General features: G+C 46.4%; 2 protein-coding genes across 2 annotated transcripts in view; one reads left to right on the top strand and one right to left on the bottom strand.

Annotated features, from left to right (window-relative positions):
- The window catches only part of LOC125115129 (uncharacterized), a 114,156-nt gene that overhangs the window by 25,359 nt on the left and 64,044 nt on the right, over positions 1-24,753 (top strand). The window lies entirely within an intron of this gene.
- On the bottom strand, positions 953-11,032 carry ZNF594 (zinc finger protein 594). The gene is made up of 3 exons (XM_047758930.1): positions 10,754-11,032; positions 7,924-8,040; positions 953-3,303 (listed from the first exon to the last, which is right to left on the bottom strand). The coding sequence occupies exons 2-3, from the start codon at positions 7,955-7,957 to the stop codon at positions 1,274-1,276; spliced, it is 2,064 nt and encodes a 687-aa protein (XP_047614886.1). The 5' UTR covers positions 7,958-8,040; positions 10,754-11,032; the 3' UTR covers positions 953-1,273.

Raw genomic sequence — 24,753 nt, 5'->3', positions numbered from 1 at the left:
AATGACTGATCTCTCTCGAGTTCTCCTTAGATGCTCCAGTTCTCGAATAATAACAAAGCCCTGGTTCAAGACAAAACCACTCTCGGGAATTCCTGTTGTGGCTCAGCAGTAATGAACCCAATTAGTATCCATGAGGATGTGGGTTCAATCCCTGGACTTGCTCAGTGGGTTAAGTATCCAGTGTTGCTGTGAGCTGTGGTACAGGGTGGCAGCTGTAGCTTCAATTCGACCCCTATCCTGAGAACTTCCATATGTCTCATGTGCGGCCCTAAAAAAGGAAAAAAAAAAAAGACAAAAGACAAAACCACTCTCCTCTAATCACCTGACCTTCCACAGTCGCTTTCTTCTAATTCCCACCAACTCATGTCACCTAAATGCTCTGACCTGGCACTTGGTCTGATCCCATTCCCAACACCCACTGTTCTATCCTCGTTCTTTCATTTCCTGATACTACTAGGAGCCACCACTCTTTCTCTAGGGAACACTTCACTTGGTTCTTGGGTCCTGGCCTTCAGCTCTCCTGCTGTCAAGTCATTTCTGTTATTTCCTATTTTCTATCAGTAGTGGATCATTTTCGTTTTTCTTTTAATGGCCATACTTGCAGTATATGGGCTTGTGGCTAGGGGCTGAATCAGAGCTGCAGCTGCTGTCTAATGCCACAGCCACAGCTATGCCAGATCTACGCTGCATCTGTGTCCTATGCTGCAGCTTGCGTCAATGCCAGATCCTTAACCCACTGAGCAAGGCCAGGGATTGAACCTGCATCCTCATGGACGCTATGTTGGGTCCTTAATCCACTGAACCACAATGGGAACTGCATTTGTGGATCGTTTTAATTAGTATTATCACATATGCATAAGCATATTTTATAAAGAAGATAAAGGGGGAATATGTATAAAGTACGTATCTAAGGGGAAGAATTCATTCCAGAGAAATATTTAATCACCCTAAAGTAATTAAAGCAGATTTATATTTGTCACTTGAAATGGCTCCTTCCATGAGGAGTTTAGTTTGTTGGCAAAGTGCTTTCTAATGGTTTTAATAATGACGGAAGTCCTCTAAAACATTCTCAAGTAATCATATCCTGGGGGCCACAGTCCAGTGTCAACTCTGAGGCAGAAGAAAGCTATTATGTCCAAGAGCTTTTCCACCTGATTACACTTTTGTTTCCTATCTAGTAGGGCTCTTCTGTTTTCATTCCTTCGAAAGGTTTTCAGCAATACAAATCTTCTATAATGCAAAAGTTGTCTCCAGCAGGCTTCTACTCCTTTCATCAGGCCTGTGTTACCAATGAAAATAAGTCCTGTTGGAGGACTCTCTTGTGTTCCCCAAGCTCCCTTCCAGTATGACATTCCTGATGTTTAAGGAAAGCTGTGCGCCCACTGAAGGCCTTCTGACAGTTGCTACATTCAAAGGGTTTCTCTCCAGTGTGAATTCTCTGGTGAGTAACAAGGTGTGAGTTCTGGCTGAAGGCCTTCCCACATTTAGGGCATCCATAGGGTTTCTCTCCAGTGTGAACACGGTGGTGTTTAATGAGATCTGAGCTGCCCCTGAAAGACTTCCCACATTTATTGCATATATAAGGTTTTTCTCCACTATGAATTCTATGATGTCTTATAAGGTCTGAGCTCTGATTAAAAGTCTTCCCACATTCTTTACATTCAAAGGGTTTCTCTTCTGAATGAGTTACCTGATGTCGGATGAGGTCTGAGCTGCTTTGGAAAATTCTACCACACTGATTGCACTGATAAGCTTTCTCTTCTTGGCGAATTCTCTGCTCTTCTCTAAGCAACTCTTCCTGGCTGAATGTTTCCTCACATTCCTCAAATGTCTCTCCATGATGAAGTCTTTGATGTTTGAGAAAAGCTGTGTGCCAGATGAAGGCTTTTGCACATTCCTTACACTCATAGGGTTTCTCACCACTGTGGATTCTATGATGCTGGATAAGGAGTGAACGCTGTCGGAAGGCTTTCCCACATTCATTGCACTGATGGGGTTTCTCTCCAGTGTGGATTTTCTGATGGGTAACAAGGTGTGACCTCTGGCTAAAGGCTTTCCCACATTTACTACATTCATAGGGTTTCTCTCCAGTGTGAGTTATCCAATGCCGAATTAGATCTGAACTTCCCCGGAAGGTTTTTCCGCACTCTGTACATTCATAAGGTTTTTCTTCCCTGTGAACTCTCTGGTGTTGGATAAGGTCCAAGTCAGAAGTGCAGGCTTGTTTACATTCAACATGCTTTCCAGTATGTAGTCTCTGATGTTTAGTAAAGGCTGTGCGCCCAGTGAAGGATTTCCCACATTCGTGACATTCATAGGGTCTCTCCCCGCTGTGGAGTCTCTGGTGTTCAGTGAGGCGTGAATGCTGCCTGAAGGCCTTTTCACAGTTATTGCACTTGAAGGGTTTTTCTCCAGTATGTATTCTCTGATGTGTGACAAGGTGTGAACTCTGACTGAAGGTTTGTCCACATTCATAACATTCAAAGGGTTTCTCTCCAGTGTGAATTCTATGATGTATTATAAGATCTGAGCTTTGATTGAAGGCCTTCCCACATTCATTACATACATATGGCTTCCCTCCACGGTGAATTCTTTGGTGCAGGACAAGGTTCGAGTTTCCCTTGAAGGCCTTCCCACACTCTTTACATTCATAGGGATTCTCATGGTTATGAACTCTCTTATGTCGAACCAGGTTAGAGCTCTGATTGAAGTCTTTGCCACATTCATGACATATATAAGGTTTCTTTCCTGTATGAATTCTCTGATGTATAATAAGATTTGAACTTTGATTAAAGTCTTTTCCACATTCACTGCATACATAGGGTTTCTTTCCTGTATGAATTCTCTGATGTATAATCAGATTTGAGCTCCGATTGAAAGTTTTCCCACATTGTTTACATTCATAAGTTTTCTTCATATTATCAGTTTTCTGATGTTCAGTTACTTGTGACTCCTGTTTGAAGCTCTGGGCACAGACTTCATATGTGTGGGCGCTTTCTCCTGTAGAAAGTATTTTTCCTCTTTCCTTACATCCATGGCCTCTCTTTCCTGAAACAGCTTTCTTGGGGATCACATTCACATCCCTTATGCCTCTCTCTTGGAAAGGGGGTTGTTCCACTGCATCCTCTAAGGGGCTTACCCAGTTCCTCAGTGGTCTGTCCTCAGGATCACTGCTTTCCACTAACTGACATTCCTGGGAGATCTCTCTTTGGAGTCTTTCTGATACAGCACTTGCTGAATCTTTTTCTTCAGAAATTTCCATCTTTGACTTCCAATCTTTCATCTTATTCCAGGTCTCATAATCTGAAATGATAAGTAGACCATCCTATAATTCCTAAAATACAAATTTCACCACTTTCCTATACTGAAAAGTCTCAGATGGAGGAACAAGGAACCTAGAAAAGGACTCTTTCTCCATGGGCCTGAGATTCAGACCTTTTCAGAGGGATTGAGACCACCACAGGAACATGCACCCTCTTGGTGGAGAAGAAATTTGCCAGGGGGCAGGCTGGAGCTGGTGTGTGGGAGCAGCCTGTTTGATGGGTAGGAATGTGCTGGGCCCTGTGGCCAGCCCAGAATGGGTTCATAGGAAGCAACCCACTGGGGCAAGTGCCACCAGGCCTCCCACAAGTTGATCTGCTGGCAGCTACACCAATAAATGAAATAATAATAAAATAGTACATCAGCACCAGGAAGAGAAGTTCCTTCCTCTTCCTATGACCTTGCATTTCCCTTCAGTATCCTCTGTTGACAAAATCTAGATCTTGTACCAGCTGGCAACAGAGAGATGGTCCAGCTCCAGTAACATAAGCAAAGCAAAGAAGGGTAGATTTGGAGTGGAGCTGAGATGTGCTAAGTGAATAACTGGCCCACTAACCATTCCTCCCAATACACCAGGACAGTTAAACATCTGAAACTATGCCTCAGAATAAAAACGCTAGAGTTGGAGTTCCCATCATGGCGCAGTGGAAACAAATCCGACTAGGAACCATGAGGTTGCGGGTTTGATCCCTGGCCTCGCTCAGTGGGTTAAGGATCCAGCGTCGCCTTGAGCTGTGGTGTAGGTCACAGATGTAGCTCCGATCTGTCATTGCTGTGGCTGTGGTGTAGGTCAGCGGCTACAGCTCCGATTCGACCCCTAGCCTGGGAACCTCCATATGCCGTGGGTGCGGCCCCAAAAAGACACCCCCCCCCCAAAATGCTAGAGTTCCCTGGTAGCCTAGCGGTTAAGGATTCAGTGTTGTTATGGCTGTGGCTTCAGTTCAATCCCTGGCCCAAGAACTTCCACATGCCATGAGCACAGCCAAAACAAACAAACAAACAAACAAACAAACAAACAAAAAGTGGCTGCTATTTTAATAGAAATCAGTTCTCCCTTTCTCAGACCTGGCATTTTTCTGTATGGTATTCTGGTGGATTGTCTCTTATGTATGGCAATTTTGTATTCTACTATGATTGAAAGACAGATGGGCTTAGTGCTTTTGAGTGTCCATATCATCAAGTCCCTGACCTTGCCCAGGTGCTAAAATACATTTCTGAGCTTGAAAAGCCATTTCACCTTGGCCCTGGGACTGCAACTCTCTAGACAGTCATCTTTTTGTAATGGATAAGAGGTAACTCAGCATAGAGATTAAGAGCATGGACTCTCAACCAACTGTAGGGCACAATGCCTGGGTTTGAATCCTGGCTCCATCACTTACTGACTGTGTGACCCCAGGCAAGACTCAGCAACTCTTACCTCATAGAGTTGTTATGAGGATTGAATGCATGTAAATATATGTAAAACATTTAGAACCATGCTTGGCATATAGAAAGCTCTATGTCAGTGTCAAAGCTGTTACTATTACTCTTAATAATCATTATCCTTTGGCGTTCCCATGTGGCTCAGTGGGTTAAGGATCTGGCATTGTCACTGCAGTGGCTCATTTCCCTGCTGTGGCACAGGTTTGATCTCTAACCTCAGAATTTTCTCATGCCACAGGTGTGCCCCCCCAAAATCATTACCCTTTATGCCTGAGAATTATTAATTAATGTGTACCTAGCACAAACTGCCATATCTAGGCTGGATTTTATTTATATAACATTCAAATAAAATATTGCAAAGAATTGGCTTTGTTGGAGTTCCCGTCATGGCTTAGTGGTTAATGAATCCGACTAGGAACCATGAGGTTGTGGGTTCGGTCCCTGGCCTTGCTCAGTGGGTTAACGATCCGGCGTTGCCGTGAGCTGTGGTGTAGGTAGCAGATGCAGCTCGGATCCCGTGTTGCTGTGGCTCTGGCGTAGGCCGGTGGCTACAGCTCCGATTGGACCCCTAGCCTGGGAACCTCCATATGCCGCGGGAGCGGCCCAAGAAACAGCAAAAAGACAAAAACAACAACAACAACAAAAACTCAGTGAAAACAATGACAAGTGAGGTGAACTCCATCTTCAAGTGAACATTAAACAACAGGAAATTGATTTTGTAGAAGAGAAAATAAATGCTTTAAACCATGACAATGTAAAAATAATTATGTTCTACAAATTGCACTATAAGGAGGAGAGGCAGTGGGAGAAAGTAGAAATTGTGCTAATCTGTCTGTCATGACAGGGAGCGACAGCATCTGGAGCAGACCCAGGCAGTTTTAACAGAAGACCCATAGCTTAACATGCTTCATGGTCAGTTTTCCCCCCATAATTTTGAGAAATAATCTTTTAAAGTTATGGAGAAACACTTTTTTTGTTCTACTTCTGATCATAAAAATACTACAAGTTCATTATAGGAAAAACCAAAAACAGAGAAGAGCACAGAGGAGAAGCTAGTAAGCACCTCTAATCCCATGATCTTGCCACCCAGAGATGACCACTGCCAACATCTTATTGTGTATGCTCCCAATCTTATTTCTGGGCATACATCTTTTTCTGACATAAAAATGGGATCCCATTACCCATGCCCTTATTGTCTGTCTTGTGACACTGGAGCTGGATCCCGTAAACAGTCCCACTTTGTCCGCTGGCTTAGTCAACAGGGTGCTGGAGGAACACCGGCAGCCACAGGAAGAGAAAGGGATTTCTCTTCCCGGTACCTGTGAGCTGATCTGTTTTCTGGTGGGGCTGTCAAATCAGCATAAGGGAGACTTGATGGGGTGGACCAGCTCTGGCCTGCCCGTACCCTCCAATGAGTTTTTCTGCCACCCAGCAGGCTTTGCCGATAGATTACCTCCAGCCTGCCTGCACCCTTCAGTGACTTTCTGTGCCATCTGGCAGGCCACACCTACAGACCAGCTCTGGCCTAAGCCCTCGGATAAGTTTCTTTACACCCACAGGTTGTGCTTCTTTGCGGCCACAATCTATCCCCAAAAATCTGAATCCCAGCTTGAAGGGTGGGGAGTCCTCTTCTAAATTCATGGTTCCTTTCTTATTTACTCTTCCTTAGTCCTAGAAGTAAGACTGCTTCCTGTGTTACCTATTTCTATGTTCCTTAGAATACAGACTATATTCCTTAGTCTTCCTTGAACCCTTTTAGTAGTTAACTAGCTTTACTAGTTAAATGTTCCTTATTCTAAATGTCCTTTGTTTAAACTCCTGGTAGAGTTTTTGTCTCCTGACTGGATCCTGACTGATACAGATACACATTATCATTTCACTTTAGAGCAAAGTGAAGATGATATGAGAATAGCGAGGGGCTCAGAGAGGAGAAACAAAAATGTGTTTAGCAGTAGGGTTAAAAGGACTCCTGTCCAAACGAATCACCAGGACCAGCCTTTGCCACAGACAGGGGGATGGCAAGCAGCCAGTCCTTACTCCCACACAACACTGCCTGCAGAGATGAGTACCAGTCTCTGCTCAAAATTTCCATCCAGTTCCATGGGTCAAAGGAAAAGGGAGTCACTGAAGGAAATCTTCCCAAGAGGACGTGGAGAGAAGGTGCAGTATCTGAAACACAGGCATGACCAGAGGTGAGTCCTCCCCTCCAATCCAATGCAGCTGAACTTGGAGATTCCGGGAAAAGGGCATCAGTATTTCATGTGGTTCACTGATCTGTTCACCTAACTTCCATTAACTAAGCACACGCCCCTCATTCCTGTCTCTGCATTCAGTGTTGGCAATGCAAAGGCGAACATCCCTGCCCTCAAGGAACTTACAGTTCAGTAAAGGGAGATACATGTGTAAACGGATAACAGGACAGTGTGGCCAGTGCTGGAATAAGGCGAGCCTGTCCACCTGAATCAACAGAACATGGTAATTGCATGTGGAGAAAGAAAGAAAGGAGTGGAGTTCCCATCGTGGCGCAGTGGTTAACGAATCTGACTAGGAACCATGAGGTTGCGGGTTCGATCCCTGGCTTTGCTCAGTGGGTTAAGGATCCAGCGTTGCCGTGAGCTGTGGTGTAGGTCGAAGATGCATCTCAGATCTGGTGTTGCTGTGGCGTAGGCTGGCGGCTACAGCTCCGATTCAACCCCTAGCCTGGGAACCTCCATATGCCGCAGGTGCGGCCCTAGAAAAGGCAAAAAAAAAAAAGAAGACAAAGAAGTCAAGAATGACCTTCAGTTTTCTGACTTAGGAAATGGGTGGGACATGGTGCTCTTTATGAAGACAGGGGTCAGAGAAGGAAGAGTAGGTTTTCAAGGTGGGAAGAGTAAGTGTGAGGATCTGAAGATGAGTTGAGTTTTGGTCATCGAGTGGTTTCTCACAGGATTGGAAAGAAGAGACAGGGCAAGCTCAGGGAAAGCCAAGGAGCTGTCAATTTCCAACTCCACAGACCAGGCTAGATGGCTTTCCACAAAGAGCAGAAGCATCTTGCCGCCAAGAGTCAAAGCCATTGAGAATCCTTAATCCTCCCATTCTACTGAGGTCTTTCAAACCTTTTCTTGCTTTTTTGTTTTTCAACCAAAACCCAGAGACCTCCGGGTTTTTGGAGTCTATGTGAGAGGACACAGGCCTTACCTAGTGAGACCAGCTCTGTCTCCTCTTCCAGCATCTCTTCTGCGCAGGAATCCCACTGAGTGTGGGCCTGGAGCCCAGCACCCCTTCGTGATTCATTCACAGCCACATCCTGAATTCCTGAAACAGAAGTTCCTGCTCTGTAACCCCCAGTGGGGAGTTGGCAGCAGCAGCTACTCCATACCTTCTCTTTTCTTTTAAAATCTCTACGACTTTACGCAACCCCTTGGTCTCAGTAGATAATCTTGCCCCGCTTTAAAAATGTGTGAGACTCAGGGGTAAAAATCACCTCTCGTTACTCTCTCTTCTTCTTCTTCTTTTGGGGGAGCAGGGGCTTTTTAGAGCCACATCCTTGGCATATGGAAGTTCCAAGGCTAGGGGTCAGATCAGATCTAGAGGTGCCAGCCTAAGCCACAGCCGGATCCTCATGGATACTAGTCGGGTTTGTTTCCACTGAGCCACAACAGGAACTTCAATCTTTTTAAAAGACTGCTCTGACAGCTTTACAGAGTCTTTGTTTTGTGCAAGATTGGAGGGTGCCAGGCTGAAAGCTGGAATACAGTTAGGACACTAGAGCAGTACCTATGATGGAGACTGTTAGGGCCTAAGTGAGCTCCTGGCACTGGGGACAGCGAGGAGTGAACTGAGGGAGTGTATTAAAGAAGAAAAAAAAAAAAAAGGCAGAACGGGTGCTGTCCTGAATGGAAGCGTAAGCGAACAGAGCACGCGTTAAGAATGACACCCAGGTTCCTAACTCTGACAAGTGCCTGAGTTGGAAGTGGGAGTGAAAGAGTTGGGGAGGGGGAGGAGCTGGTGAATTCCACTTGTTCTAGTTGACGGATCTGGGGAGCATCCAGGAGGAAATGTCCAGCAAGCCGACGGATCAGGGAGTGAGAAACTCAGGAGGAAGATCTAGAATGGACACACAGATTTTGGACTGTGTATATGAGCAGTATCTAAAGCAGAAAAGTCCCACTGGGGGTTACAGCTTGGAGGCAGCTGGAATTCTGAACAACAGGCTTTGGAAGCAAGCAGAACCAAGTTAGAATCCTGGCTTCTTCATCTCCCTCAACCATCATTTCTGCAAGGGGAAAACAGACATAATACCACTTATTCCAAAGTGTTACTGTGCACACAGAAAAAAACCCACCCTAATGTACAGAAGGCAACACGCGACTACTGAATAAGCCTCTGAGAGTGTAAGCTCCATGGGGGTGGGAGTCTTTGTTTTGTGCAGTGTTGGAACAGCACCTGGACCATCGTGATTGCTCAATTAAAAACCCCTGAATAAACAAATTGTAGGTTAACTCTCTTCCCTCTTCCCCTTGTCTAAATAATCCCAGAAATTCTCTTCTTGATTAGCTTCCATACTGCATGGTACTCCACCCACTCTACTTTGTTGTTGTATTTACCCTTTCAGCTTTTCCTTCCACTAAATGCTGGTGGTACTAAGGCTCAGCCAAGTCCTCTCCTTTTACAGTCAGCGTCTCACTGACCATATCACCTCTGGCTTCAGTGATCACCTTTGTCCAGAATGAATCATAAATCTACAACTCCTTTTCATCACCTACATTTCAGTCTGTGTTCAAAATGCATCTCCAGGGAGTTCCCGTCGTGGCGCAGTGGTTATCGAATCTGACTAGGAACCATGAGGTTGCGATTTTGATCCCTGGCTGGCCTTGCTCAGTGGGTTAAGGATCCGGCATGGCCATGAGCTGTGGTGTAGGTTGCAGACGCGGCTTGGATCCCGAGTTGCTGTGGCTCTGGCGTAGGCAGGTGGCTACAGCTCCGATTCAACCCCTAGCCTGGGCCCCGGGAGAGGCCCAAGAAATGGCCAAAAAAAAAAAAAAAGCGTCTTCAGTCCAGTGTCTTACTGACAGCCAAGACGAATCAAATGCCTAAAAACTCATCATTTGCTTCTAAACATATACCCTCTTCTTACTATTTCTGGCCAAATGACCAGTTTTCATTGAACAAATATTTAATGCAAGCCTACAGTGTCTGGGCACTGTTCTATACTCTGGTGAAGAAGACACAGTCCCTGCCCTAATGGGGATTGTATTCTAGGGGTTTCTAAGCCAAAAACGAGTTTGCTGCCACATAAAGTGTGATCCACACACCAGCAACTTGAGTCTCAGATACACACATGCATGAAACCAGATAGTAAGTGCTTATGAATTAGACACTAAATAAGCCCTAGTTGAATAAACTAAAAAAGATGAAAAGCTTAATGAGGGAGGTGGCAATCCTGGAAGGCTTCCCAAAGAAAATGACTTCTGAAGCTACACTTCAAAGAATATGCAGACCTTTACAAAGACGAGACTAGCCAAATCCCTCTCTCTTCTGAACTCCCAACAGTACCAATATTTTAGCTGGGGTGTTAGAGCATGTCTGAACCATACAGTTCATTCCTGTGATTCAGTCTAGGCTTCCCAACCGGGTTGTCAGTTATTCCTGGAGCGTAGAAACCAGATCTTGTAGTTAGATCTACAAACGTGCCTGGCACAGCTGGGCAAGGAACAGGGTCAATTCATGCCTGGGGGTTGATTCCGGACAGGGGTCGGGGGGCGGGCGAAGGATGCAATATGCTGTTAGGGAACTGAAACAGGCTGGAGAAGGGGGACGCAGCGGGGGGCGTCCAGACCCAGAAGAGGGCCCAGGGCACAGAAGGCCCGGCCGCGCGCGCACCGCCCCAAGCTTCCTAAGGCTCTAGCCTCTACCCACTCGGAGACAGGAGGGATCGGCGCCCACCCGAAGATCTGTTCTCCACCCCGCTTCCCGGGGGCCCCCAGGCTCGGGGGCCCCCAGCTCTGCGAACGCAGCGGGGTCTCACCTCCAGGCCACCCAGCCTCCCGCTCGACCGGGACCCCATCCACGGCCAGCGCGTCGGGCGCGATGCCACCGTTCCGCACACAGCGGCCCCGGCGGCCGGCCACTTCCGGCGGGCTCCCCGAGGCGGCCGTCCCCGGCCCGGCCGCGGGTCTCCCTCCGCAGACTCGGCGGGCTGGGCGTCGTCCGCTGGGTCTCGCGCGAGCCGAGTCCTGAGGGTCCTGCGCGGCGCAGGTTGGTGCACCTGCGGGCGCTGCGCCACGTGAGCGAGGCCACCAGCGAGACGAAGAGACGACGAGTCCTCCCGGAGTCCTAGACGCGCCCAGGGCCGGCCTCGGGCCATGCATTTGGGTAGGCGGCCCCATCAAATAAACTCATTTTTGTTCTAACTTTAAAAATTTTTTCCCCGTGCGTGCCTTTGTGGTCTCATTCGTTGCTGCCTTCCGTTCGCAATGCGCTGTCAAAGGCTTAGCAGTACGGAAATAAACAAGGATAGCGAAATGTTTCAAGGGCAAGTTCTGAAAAGAGACAGACGCTCAGAAAGAGTATGGGTGAACCCACTACTTATGGGCTGTGTTACTTTGGGCAAGTTACTTAACCTCTCTGAGTCCTATTTAATGGATTATCCTTTCTTTCCTCACTGCTTTTGTTTTGTTTTGTCTTTTTTTCCCTTTACTAATTTTATATTATTATTATTATTTTTATCATTGCTTTTTAGGGCTGCACCTGCAGCATATGGAGGTTCCCAGGCTAGGGGTAGAATCAGAGTTGCAGCTGCTGGTGTATGCCACAGCCACAGCAACACCAGATGTGAACCACGTCTGTGACCTATACCGCAGCTTGCAGCAACGCTGGATCCTTAACCCACTGAGGAAGGCCAGGGATCAAACCGCATCCTCATTGATACTAGTCTGTCCGAAACCAGAGAGCCACAATGGGAACTTCCGTTCCCTCACTGATTTTAAATGCTGTCTGTCCTTAACTAAGTTTGCATTTGTATTTGGTTATGTATTTTGGGTATTTTTTGTCCCTTCTTAATATGTTTTAAAATCTCACCGGGCTAGTCCTCTCTCCATTTACTCTGTTGTTTTCAGAAAAATTGTGGCCATGGATATTTTCTTGCATGTCTTATATTACTTTAGACGTAACAAAAGATTTTTTGGTTTTTTTTGTTTGTTTGTTTTAAGAACTAAGATCTGCCAACATCAGAAGAATGAAAATGGAGAGCTGAGGGACGAACAGTAACTTCAGTTTTGTTGAGAAATATAAAGTCATCTTGAGGGTAGTTTATTTTGGTCTTTTTTAGACTTTTTTTTTTTTCTTAAAGAACCCAAAACTTTCTGATCTCATCTGGGTTTCACGTGCTGCCCCTGCAGCCGTGGGGATTCATTATGTAATTCCTTTGCTCTAGAAATATGTAGGGCTCTCTGCCACACACTGGGGACGCAGTGAATATTGAGCAAAACCCAGCGTCCTCCGATGGAACTTAGAGTCAGGAGGAGGAGATATTTAAAGCATTTCTTGAATAAACATGAAGTGATTATAGCCGTGTGCACTATGCTGGAGAGGACATGATGCCCTAGGAGTTTATCAAAGAAGATGTGACTGCAGGAGTTCCCGTCGTGGCGCAGTGGTTAACGAATCCGACTAGGAACCATGAGGTTGCGGGTTCAGTCCCTGGCCTTGTTTAGTGGGTTAACGATCCGGCGTTGCTGTGAGCTGTGGTGTAGGTTGCAGACATGGCTCGGATCCTGCGTTGCTGTGGCTCTGGCGTAGGCTGGCAGCTACAGCTCTGATTAGACCCCTAGCCTGGGAATTTCCATATGCCGCAGCAGCGGCCCAAGAAATAGCAAAAAAGACAAAAAAAAAAAGATGTGACTGCAGGGTAGAGCCTGGGAAGGCCTCTCTGCCATCACGCTCTCCCTGAAGAGTGAGGCAGATGAAGGGCAGTGAAGCGATAGAAACCCACATCTGCTGGAACATAACCTGGCTCATGTAACTGCAAAGTCCAGGGGCTTGACTGGCTTCCAGAAAGACCAGCGTTCAGGGATTTAAGCATGGACACCAGGACTCTTTTTCTCTCTCTCTCTCTGTCTCTTCATTTTGCTTTTCTCTGTGTTAACTTCATAAAATTTTTTTTTTCTTCCCCACATGGAGGTATGTTCCAATGAGCAGGATTACAGAAGGGCATTTGCAGCAAATACAGAACAAGGACTCTGGTTCTGCTTGGATCACATGTCCAACCCTAGACCCATCACTGTATCCAGTAGATGAGGTACCTTGATGGACCAGCTAGAATGACCTGTAGGAAAAGGGAGCCAGATGTCACAGATGTCACGGCCAGACCCATCAGGAGATGGAAAGAAAAGTCGGCTTGGGTTTTTTTTGTTTTTTGGGGTTTTTTTTGCTTTTGCTAGAAAAATGAGACAGCTCTTAGGACAGACAAAGTAGTAGATGTAGGGGGCAAGGAACAGGCAGCAGAAACTGTGTACTCCTGTTTCTCCCAGGGCCAGTGTGAGTGAACAGCAAGAGTGAATGAGCTGGGAAAGCTTGGGCCTGCCGCAGAATGCCTGGAAAGCCATAAGTAGGCTTTGTGGCTTTATCCCAAGGGCAGTAGAGACCTCTTTGGGCTTCAAATGGGCAAAGAAACTGGGAGTGAGGAGGGGGCGCCACCATCCAGTGCACGTGCATGAGAGACTGAAGCCAGAACCACCCAAGTGGTAAACTGCGCCCCCCCACCGCCCCGCCCCCGCCGTGAATTCCTGACCATGGAAACTGTGAGTGATAATGAAACGCCGTTGTTTTCAGTCAGTAAATTTGGGGTGATTTGTTAAGCAGCAGGAGATAACCAGAACGTGAAGTGTCTATCACTATCATGGATGCTTCTGCTGCTGCTGCTTTTTTTTTTTGTCTTTTTTGTTGTTGTTGTTGTTGTTGTTGTTGCTATTTCTTGGGCCGCTCCCGCGGCATATGGGGGTTCCCAGGCTAGGGGTCCAATTGGAGCTGTAGCCACCGGCCTACGCCAGAGCCACAGCAACGCGGGATCCGAGCCGCGTCTGCAACCTACACCACAGCTCACGGCAACGCCGGATCGTTAACCCACTGAGCAAGGGCAGGGACCGAGCCCGCAACCTCATGGTTCCTAGTCGGATTCGTTAACCACTGTGCCACGACGGGAACTCCTGCTTCTTCTGTTTTTTTTTTTTTTTTTTTGGTTTTTAGAGCCACATCCTCAGCATATAGAGGTTCCCAGGCTAGGGGTCGAATCAGAGCTGCAGCTGCCGGCCTATGCCACAGCCACAGCCACAGCAACGCCAGATCCAAGCTGCGTCTGTGACCTACACCACACCTCATGGCACCCCCAGATCTTTAACCCACTGAGTGAGGCCAGGGATCCAACCCGCATCCTCATGGATCCTCATGGAGGCTTCTTTGTATCAATCTTCTTTTCAGCATTCTCATGTCAGTGGCTTTGCTTGTGATTCAAGTCCTTCCCCCCGTCACCTTTATGTATTCTGTGAAATACTGCTTCTTTTGTTGGAAGATTTGTCATGTTACTTTGTCCTGCATTTTCGTTGTGCTGTATTTTATTTTTGTTGTGCAATGTTTACATCCCTTGAGGGACAAGACATTAATTAGATGAGTGGGAAGCGACAGGGATATTAAGTGGGGAAGGGTTGTTGCAAGAGGACCAGTTGGAAGTTGATGGGTGACTAGTTTCAGGTTTTGGTGAATTTTCCCCTCCCAGATTCCTAACCGTGGAGACTTAGATATGAATATTTGACAAATGAGGACTCCTTGGCAGCTGTATTTAGGACAAGGCTGTTTCATTGGTAATGAAGGGTAGGGAGCCCTGAATCCCTGCTTTGGAAAGATTTTTGGTTGCTTTTTGAATCTTTGTAATTCACCATGGCTTCTTTGTCATGGTTGCTAATATTCTAGAATCGTCGAGATGGAAGGCGTTGTGAACGATAATAGCCTTCTACCTCTTTTTTTGAGCATAATCAACCTTCCTTCTCTTCATCTTCTCTCCTTCCCTCCCCAGGCATCAAGGATACAAAAGTGACCAAAAAAGAGGTTTTAAAGGAGTTCCCTGGTGGCCTAGTGGGTTAAGGAACTGGCGTTGTCACTGCTGTGGCTTGGGTAACAGCTGTGGTGCAGGTTCGATCCCTGGCCCAGAACTTCCGCATACCAGGGGTGCCGCCAAACAACAACAACAACAAACTGAGATATTGAAAAAAAGGCCGAGGATGTTTGTGTTTTCTTTATTAGCAACACACATTTATTGAGCATTTATTATGTATTGGTATTTTTTTTCCTGCATGCAATTTTTTGGGTTTTGGGTTTTTTTTTTTTTTTTGCTTTTTAGGGCCCACTGGTGGCATATGGAGGTTCCCAGGTTAGGGGTCGAATCAGAGTTGTAGCTGCTGGCCTACACCACAGCCACAGCAACACCAGATCCGAGCCACCTATGTGACCTACACCACAGCTCACGGAAATGCCAGATCCTTAACCCCCTGAGCGAGGTCAGGGATCTAACCTGAAGCCTCATGGATGCTAGTAAGATTCATTTCTGCTGAGCCATGACAGGAACTCCTGCATGCAGTTTAAAAGACTCTCTCACCATGTAAACCAGAGGCCAAATAAAAGCAAGAAAAGAAAAGAGAGGAGTTCCCATCGTGGCGCAGTGGTTAACAAATCCGACTAGGAACCATGAGGTTTCGGGTTCAATCCCTGGCCTTGCTCAGTGGGTTAAGGATCCGGCATTGCCGTGAGCTGTGTTGTAGGTCGAGGACGAGGCTCAGATCTGGCGTTGCTGGGGCTGTGGCATAGGCCAGCAGCTACAGCTCTGATTAGACCCCTAGCCTGGGAACCTCCATATGCTATGGGTGTGGCCCTAGAAAAGACAAATAAAAAAAAAAGAGAGAGAAATAAAAATGTCTTTAAATGAATAAAATAATCTATTAACTTGTTTTAACCATTGGTTTTGCTGTTTGGTCTGAGAAATGTTAATGCGTTTATATATATTATCTTAAGAAAATCCTCCAATGTACATGCAAATTGCAGGGGTAAGAAAGAGTTCAACATTAATTATCTCATTTCTGGAAAGGTCTTCAAGTAAATAGTTCAATTTCCTGTCTGAATTACAGAATAACCCTAAACAAAATAAGGGCAAAATATTCAGTTGATTTTTTCTTAACAGCAAAGGCCATTTTGCCCATAATATGTGGATTTCTTAATGCACCAGTAGGTGGAAGTAGTGTGCAGCCCATGGTGATTAACAGATTGAACACCTTAAATACTTCCTTATTTTAATTTATTTATTTAGGCTTCACCTACAGCATGTGGAAGTTCTTGGGTCAGGGATCAAACCTACTCCCCAGCCACAGCAGTGACAATTACAGGTCCTTAACCTGCTGAGCCACCAGGGAACTCCTCAGTCTTATTTTTAGACAGTAGAAAAATAAGCGTATTAGTTATACAAAAATCACAAATATTTTGGCCATGCCTCTAAGTTAAAGACTACATCTGTGAGAGTTCCCGCAGTGGTGCAACGGGATCGGGGGCATCTTGGGAGCACTGGGTCACAGGTTCGATACCTGCCTGGCACATTGGGTTAAGTATCTTGCGCTGCCAGGCAGCGGCTTGGGTCGTTACTGGCCCAGGAACTCCAAAAAAAGTCTACATCTGTCAAAAGATGGCCCCTAAATATAGTTAAATTTCAAAGCAAATTGCAGAACAATATTCATATTTTCTCCCCTACTATCTCTCACATCTTCCCCTCCTTCCACAAACACTTACTGAGCACCCACCAGGTGGATCACTAGAAAGGCAAGGGTGAGCAAAGCAGCAATAGTGCAGCCCCCATGGACCTTGTAGTCCCCTATAGATGGAAAGGTATGTAAGTTCCACTTTCTTATTAAAACAAACAATATTAGGAGCTTCCTGTTAGCTCAGTGGGTTAAAGATCCAGTGTTGCTGCTGCTGTGACATGGGTTCCATCCCTGGCCCAGGAGCTTCCTTATGTAATGGTAGCACAGTCAAAAAAAAAGAAGAAGAAGAAGAAGAAGAAGCAGATATGAGATTATTCCAGACATTCAAGAGATTCACAAAAATGTAACACAATGTACTCTATTTCTTATTTTTTTTGCTTTTTTTTTTTTTTTTTTTTTTTGCTTTTTAGAGCCACACCCATGGCATATGGAGGTTCCCAGGCTAGGGGTCAAATCGGAGCTGTAGCTGCTGGCCTGTACCACAGCTCACGGCAATACCGGATCCTTAACCCACCGAGTGAGGCCAGGGATCAAACCTGCGTCCTCATGGTTCCTGGTCGGATTCATTAACCACTAAGCCACGACAGGAACTCCTGTATTTTAATTAAATTTTATTTACATGAATTTGAATCAATTGTCAATTGGTTTTTAAATGAATTGGTAAATATTTTAAATCTTTCTCACTTTTACTTTCCAATAAGGCAAATATCAATAGATATCTTCTGCATAAACAAAACCTCTTAGGTGTCCTCAGGCATTTTTAAGAATGTATTGGATGGAGGGAGTTCCCGCCGTGGCGCAGTGGTTAACGAATCCGACTAGGAACCATGAGGTTGCGGTTTGATCCCTGGCTGACCTTGCTCAGTGGGTTAAGAATCCGGCATGGCCGTGAGCTGTGGTGTAGTTTGCAGATGCGGCTCGGATCCCGCGTTGCTGTGGCTCTGGTGTAGGCCAGTGGCTACAGCTCCGATTCGACCCCTAGCCTGGGAACCTCCATATGCCGTGAGAGCGGCCCAAGAAATAGCAAAAAAAAAGACAAAAAAAAAAGAATGTATTGGAGACCTGGTACCAAAATTTTGAAAGCCACTGTTCTAGGGTGTGTATTCTCAAGTAGGGTTGCTGGGTCATATAGGGTATCCACATTTTCAGTTTTACTAGATGTTTCCAAATTGCTGTGCAAAGTGGCTAAAGCTGACATTAAAAGAAAAAAATCTGGAGTTCCCATTGTGGCGCAGCAGAAATGAATCTGACTAGTATCCATGAGGATTCAGGTTCAATCCCTGGCCTTGCTCAGTGGGTTAAGGATCCATTGTTGCTGTGGCTGTGGCAGAGGCCAGCAGCTGCAGCTCTAATTCAGCCCCTAACCTGGGAACTTCCATATCCTCAGGTGTGACCCTAAAAAACAAAGCAAAGCAAAAAACAAAAAAAACCCCCAAAAAACAAAAAACTTTATGGTTGTTTTCTTTTTCAGGCAAATTTGAAACTATAAAGTATTATGGAATTGATATTAAACTAGGCCAGTGATATAACAGAGATTTGATCTATGCAATACTGCATATCTTTTCTAAGCAATAGTGAGACATTCAGAGTAATTTTTAGCATACTCAGAGGAAGGTGTTATTCTTGGCCACTAAAAATGGCGTTGTAGACTATCAACATTAAATGTATCGGAAAATTTATTTTCGTTTGATGTCTTATGGGGCGTAGATGTGTACAAGTTATGCAAATAAACTTTTTTTTTTAATCATCAGGGGAACTTGGTTTTTCTTAAATACTACCTCCTGCAATTTTGGTTAAAACCTAAGCCATGTTCCCATGACACCCAATTTGTTTAAAAATAAATGCCAAGACATCTAATATTAAAAATAATTCAAAAGCTGTTAGTCCACAGGCCGCTTTATAAATGAGAGTTTATTTTAAGCGATTTGGAGGGTTGCTTTTGATTCTAGCATATTTACATTGTGCAAGTATAGCTGATCTAATACTTTGCATTAAATTTTGGCAATGAGAGGTAGGTAAATAAAATACTTTTTTTTTAGTTGAAGGACCTGGACGCAATATTAATTGGCTGTTTCTCACAGTGGTTCTGCCCATAATAATTTGCACACTCCACTCGGGTAAAATGCTATGTGGCCGTAGTCAGGTGCTACCTGTCTGTTTATGGTGGAGGACTTTTGACAACCAAGTGATAACTTAGGTGGGATATCATTCTGCTGCCCGGCCACCAGAGAGCATACAGAGAAGGCAGGTGGGCTAGGTTAGAAACTGAAGCATACCACAATTAAGGAGACGTGGCTGAGCCTGTTGTGGCTCAGTGGAAATGAATCTCACTAGCAACCAGGAGAACACAGGTTCGATCCCTGGCTTCCCTCAGTGGGTTAAGGATCTGGTGTTGCCATGAGCTGTGGTGTAGGTTGCAGACATGGCTCGGATCTGGTGTTGGCTGTGGCTGTGGTGTAGGCCAGCAGCTACAGCTCTGATTTGACTCCTAGCCTCAGAACCTCCATACCCATGGGTGCAGCCCTAAAAAGACAAAAAAAAAAAAAAAGAAAAGAAAAGAAAAGAAAGGGAACAGATGGAAGTTAGTTTTATTGTCTGTTGTTAGGAGATTGTCCAGCTCTCACTAGGGCTATCTGAGGGTTGTGTCTTCAGTAGATGAGAAGGTCTGCGGTATTTTAGGTGTCAATAGCCAGACTCCCAGCAGGTAGTGGTCTGCAAAGTTGTTGCTTCAGGTGTGAATATGTTTGAAAGTGTGATTCTATATGGTGGGCCCTCTCTAGGGGAAGAAACTAAATCTTCTGGTTTTAGCTTTTGATTACTGACTATTTGAATGACTTCAAGAAGTCAAGACCTTGGAAATCATCTAATTCAGTTATTTTTCTGAGAGCAGGAAATGAGACCTTAGGGAGGTTTGCTTATATATGCACTCATTTGAAAGATATCTTTTTTTTTTCTTTTTTTTTTTGGCTCCCCTGAGGCACATGGAGTTTCCTGAGCCAGGGATTAGGTCCAAGCCACAGCTGCAGCCCATGCTACAACTGTGGCAACACTGGATCCCTAACCTTCTGTGCCAGGCTCGGGATCGAACTTTTGTCCCAGGGCTCCAGAGGCACTGCCTATCCCATTGTGCCGCAGCAGGAACTCCTGAAAGATATATTTTTAACACACATTCTGGGAGTTCCCACTGTGGCGCAGTGGAAATGAATCCAACTAGGAACCATGAGGTTGGGGGTTCAATCCCTGGCCTTGCTCAGTGGGTTAAGGATCCGACATTGCCGTGAGCTGTGGTGTGGGTCACAGACACGGCCTGGATCTGGTGTTGCTGTGGCTGTGGCATAGGCCGGCAACTGTAGGTCCAATTGGAGCCCTAGCCTGGGAATCTCCTTATGCCGCATGGGTGCGGCCCTAAAAAGCGAAACAAAAAGAAAAACACTGATTCTGTTCAAGAATACGTAGGGCAAACATAATTTAGCATCCAAACCCGGACACTTCTGAGAGTGAAACAGGGTGCTATTAATAATTACACTGAGACATTAAACAAAAGCCAAAATTCTCCTGGGTAAACTTGAAGGTAGAGTCACCCTAAGACAGTCCTCAAGGGGAGCCCAGTATCTAATGGGCAAAAGAGACTTGTAAGCAGAAGATGGGGACAATTATGCACAGAGATAAGTACAAGAGGAATGCTGGGGGCAAGTGCCTGACCCCACGAGGAAAGACCTCAGAAGAAACGACGCTCCAGCTGGGTACTGAGGGATCAGTTTACTGGGTGGAGGAGGAGGGAAGGGTTGTTCCCAGCAGAAGGAAAAGACTATACAAAGCCTTAGGATCATTTTGATGCTTTGGGGTACCTGCCAATGGTCTCTTGCGGTGGGAGGACAGGAGGTGCTGAAACAAAGCCCGCGGGAGCCAGTTATCGGGGCTTTGCATGGTGTGTGGAGTGTGCCCTGGAAGGATTTGAAGCAGGGCCATGACCTAATCAGATGTGTGTTTTAAAAAGTTCCCTCTGACAGCAAGTAGGAGATGCACTGGGAGGGGGGAGAATGGTCAGGTAGCTTTTACATTAAGCCAGATGAACGATGATAAGATCTAAATTAGGCGGCGATGGCGAGGATAAGCCTTAAGGGGCAGAGGGGAAGGCCTTTAAAGAGTATTGGCTCAGGAGTTCCCGTCAGTGGTTAACGAATCCGACTAGGAACAATGAGGTTGCGGGTTCGATCCCTGGCCTTGCTCAGTGGGTTAAGGATCTGGCGTTGCCGTGAGCTGTGGTGTAGGTCGTGGATGTGGCTCGGATCCCGAGTTGCTGTGGCTCTGGTGTAGGCCAGCGGCTACAGCTCCGATTCGACCCCTAGCCTGGGAACCTCCATATGCCACGGGAGTGGCCCTAGAAAAGGCAAAAAAAGAAAGAAAGAAAGAAAGAGAATATTGGCTCAAGTAATAACTAAAATATATAGAGGGTCTGCCTGTTTTAAGCATGGCAGCTTACAGGAGCTCAAACATACCATTAGGAAGTGGGCTCTCTTCTTAGCTCAGCTCAGCATCCTCTGGGATAAGTTCTGAAAACTTCAGTGCAAGAAGACCCCTGCCTGGATATCAGAGCATCAGCCAATCGGTCGCTGTGGCCAAGGGAATGAGAGTCTCTGATGGGCCAGGCTGGGTCACATGCTCTGGCCTGAGCTGGGGATGAGGCTCTTCACAGACTGCACCAACGGAGAGAAGAGGAAGAAGTGGATCCAGCAGGAAAATCTGGGGCTTTTGCTGGAAAGAGTGGAGTCCACACTGGGCAGATGATGAGCACCTGCCAGGGAGGCAGAGCTGGGCCGCCCCCCAGGACACTGCTCTGACCCCTGCCCCTTGGCCACAGAGAAAGTCAGGAAAAGATTATCCTTAGTCAGGAGGGAGTCAGCCTCTTTCTCTCAGTTTCCACAGAGGAGGAGAATCTCTTTTTCTCCCCACTGAGGTGGGGTGTGTGGGGGGAACAACTTAGCTGAATTGTATTTAAGACATTTGCTGGGAGTTCCCGTCGTGGCGCAGTGGTTCACGAATCCGACTAGGAACCATGAGGTTGGGGGTTCCATCCCTGGCTTGCTCAGTGGGTTAAGGATCCGGTGTTGCCGTGAGCTGTGGTATGGGTCGCAGATGCAGCTCAGATCCGGCATTGCTGTGGCTGTGGTGTAGGCTGGCAGCTACAGCTGTGATTAGACCCCTAGCCTGGGAACCTCCATATACCACAGGAGCAGCCCAGAAAAGGCTAAAAGACAAAAAAAAAAAGAAAGAAAGAAAAGAAAAGAAAAGAAAAAAGGGAAAAAAAAAGACATTTGCTGGAATATGGAGGGAATTATTTTACCTCAAAAGGGAGAAATGGCTCCAGCCCCTCTCTCTGACCCATATGCAGCTGCTCCTCCATTTTCTCTTCCCAGAAAGTGGGTAAGTGGGGGGTGGAGCCCACCCTGCAGCCCCAGGTCTGCCAGTATGTAGGGTGGTGCAAAGAACCTCTTTTTCTCAGGACTAATGGGCGGGCTCTATAGCTATCAGCTCTTTGGGATCATTTCATGGTAAATTGCAGCCATTAGTATCCTTCCCCCAAACACTTTAGCGTGCATCTCCTTAAACAGAGTTCATTATTTGTATACGGGTTTCCTTTTAAGGTAAAATTTACTTAGGTTGAAATGCAGAAACCTTAAAAGTGTATTCACTGAGTTTTTTTGTTTGTTTGTTTGTTGCTTTTTGGGGGCCGCCCTCTCAGCATATGGAAGTTCCCAGGCTAGGAGTGGAATTGGAGCTGCAGCTGCCAACCTACACCACAGCCACATCAACGCCAGATTTGAGCTGCATCTGTGACCTACACCACAGCTCATGGCCATGCCAGATCCTTAACCCACTGAGTGAGGCCAGGGACTGAACCCGCATCCTCATGGATACTAGTGGGGTTCACTATCACTGAGTCACGATGGGAACTCCTATTCACTGAGTTTTGACAAATGCATGCACCTGTGTAACCCACACCCGGAGGCCTTTTTATTACAGTAGAGTGACCAGAAAATCCACCGGCACCTGCCTTGAGATTTTATCCAGGGGCAGGGAAGAACTAGCCTATCCGAGTGGGTTTCAAGGAAGAGCAAGTCCTCCACCCATCCGAGTGGGTGGAGGGTGGATACAGCTCTTCTCCGGTTACATCCCACCTCCTGTTCAAAGGGGTGGATCCACTATATATTGACCCCTGGAACCACATGGTCCTTGGTCACTCTGGGCCCCTGTTAATGTTGCTATTGCTGTTCCTGTTCTTATCCTCATCCAATTGACAATCCTTTGTCAGTTCTTATTGGTCAAGACCCTGTCAGAAAAGAAGGATGAGGAGTTCCCACTGTGGCTCATCAGGTTACAAACCCGATTAGCATCCATGAGGTCATGGGTTCGATCCCTGGCCTCGTTCAGTGGGTTAAGGATCCAGCACTGACGTGAGCTGTGGTGTAGGTCGCAGATGAGGCTCAGGTCCTGAGATGCTCTGGCTGTGGGGCAGGCTGGCAGCTGTAGCTCCGATTCGACCCCTGGCCTGGGAACTTCCATGGGCCGTGGGTGCAGCCCTGTAAAGCAGAAAGGAAAAAGAAAAAGAAAGAAAGGAAAGAAGGGTGCTAAGTTCCCTGATGGCTTAGTGGTTAAGGATATGGCATTATCTCCGTTGTGGTGCGGGTTCAACCCCTGGCTCAGGAACTTCCACATGCCGTGGGCAAACAAACAAACAAACAAAAAGAATGGAGTTCCCGTCGTGGCGCAGTGGTTAACGAATCCGACTAGGAACCATGAGGTTGCGGGTTCGGTCCCTGCCCTTGCTCAGTGGGTTAACGATCCGGCGTTGCCGTGAGCTGTGGTGTAGGTTGCAGACGCGGCTCGGATCCCGCATTGCTGTGGCTCTGGCGTAGGCGGGTGGCTACAGCTCCGATTCAACCCCTGGCCTGAGAACCTCCATATGCCGCGGGAGCGGCCCAAGAAATAGCAACAACAACAACAACAATAACAACAACAACAAAAGACAAAAAAAGAAAAAAAGAGTGAATAGTATAAACTGGACACCACACCTTATAGTGAACTCCTTATCAACGCTGAGATTTTAACTGAAAAAGGGCGAATAACAGTGGTATTTGTGAAATTGAACTGACCCAGGGCAGTGGTGGCCCTGGTCACCTGTTTAGCAGCTATTCCTCCATTTTCCTTGGTGGCAAAGCCCATGAAGCCAGAAAGGCTGAAAAGGCCCAATACCCTCTCCCTGGCCTTTCCCATAGCTGGCCGTGTGAACCAATCCAGGCCAGTGAGACTTCCGGCAAGGTTACTGCGAGCTTTTCCTCCCTGATAAAAAGAATTCCATGGGACGCAGCGCCCACTTTCCCTCCTAACCTCAGTGTTGTCATGTGAAGATGTGAGGCTTAGAGCCACGGCAGCTACCTGGCCACCAGGAGGGGAAAGCTAAGACAATCAAAGAAAAGTCAGCGAATACTCCCGAGTCTTAGAGCTGCTGGATTCTGGGGTGCTTACTGCCAGACCCTTTTTTTGTGAAGTCGGAAATTCCTCATTGTTACGTTACTCTTAGCTGATAGTGTTTCCCTAAAGCATACAGAGCCATACGTGGGATTTGTAACATTTCTTCCTGGTAGTACCAGAGGATTTCCTGAAAAAACACCGCCAACACCACCACCACAAAACTTACTTGTATCACAAAGAAGATCAGACCATTGACTGTGTCAAAGGAAACTGTGATCCACTGATTCGTGGCTTGGGTCAACTATCCTTTCTCAAATCAGTTAAGGTGGAAGGACAGGAGGTGTTTTAAAATGATAGTTTTCCATATTTGTAGGGATTTTAACATCATCATCATCTTCAGGCTTGAAATAGCTTAGGATAGAAACTGTCTTCTTATTTGTAACTTTATCTATGAGTACGAAGCTGGTGGCTAACCTGGGGTTTCCCGTGGGGCTCAAATACACACAAAGGTCTGGCAAGGAGTTCCCTTGTGGTCCAGAGGGTTAAGGATCCAGCTGCAGTGGCTTGGGTTCCATCCCTGGGCCAGGAACTTCCACATGCTACAGGCACAGTCCAAAAAAAAGTCCTGTGAAATCTCGATATATTTACTTCTCTCATCCAAACTGGAAACAACTTTGTTGGCAGAACACATGGTTTTATTACAGGTGCCCCATAGAACATCTCAACCAAGTTACACACACCTAGAGAAAAACAATTT

The sequence above is a fragment of the Phacochoerus africanus genome, chromosome 14, assembly GCF_016906955.1.
Source record: "Phacochoerus africanus isolate WHEZ1 chromosome 14, ROS_Pafr_v1, whole genome shotgun sequence".
NCBI lineage: Eukaryota > Metazoa > Chordata > Mammalia > Artiodactyla > Suidae > Phacochoerus > Phacochoerus africanus.
The sequence above is the reverse complement of the archived record's forward strand: the minus strand, read 5'-3'. Positions and strand labels throughout refer to the sequence as shown.

Coding starts and splice junctions, on each gene's coding strand:
- ZNF594 (XM_047758930.1), bottom strand. CDS start 7,957: ATGCTGGAAGAGGAGACAGAGCTGGTCTCACTAG. Junction 3,304..7,923: donor GACAGAGCTGGTCTCACTAG/GTAAGGCCTGTG, acceptor TTATCATTTCAG/ATTATGAGACCTGGAATAAG.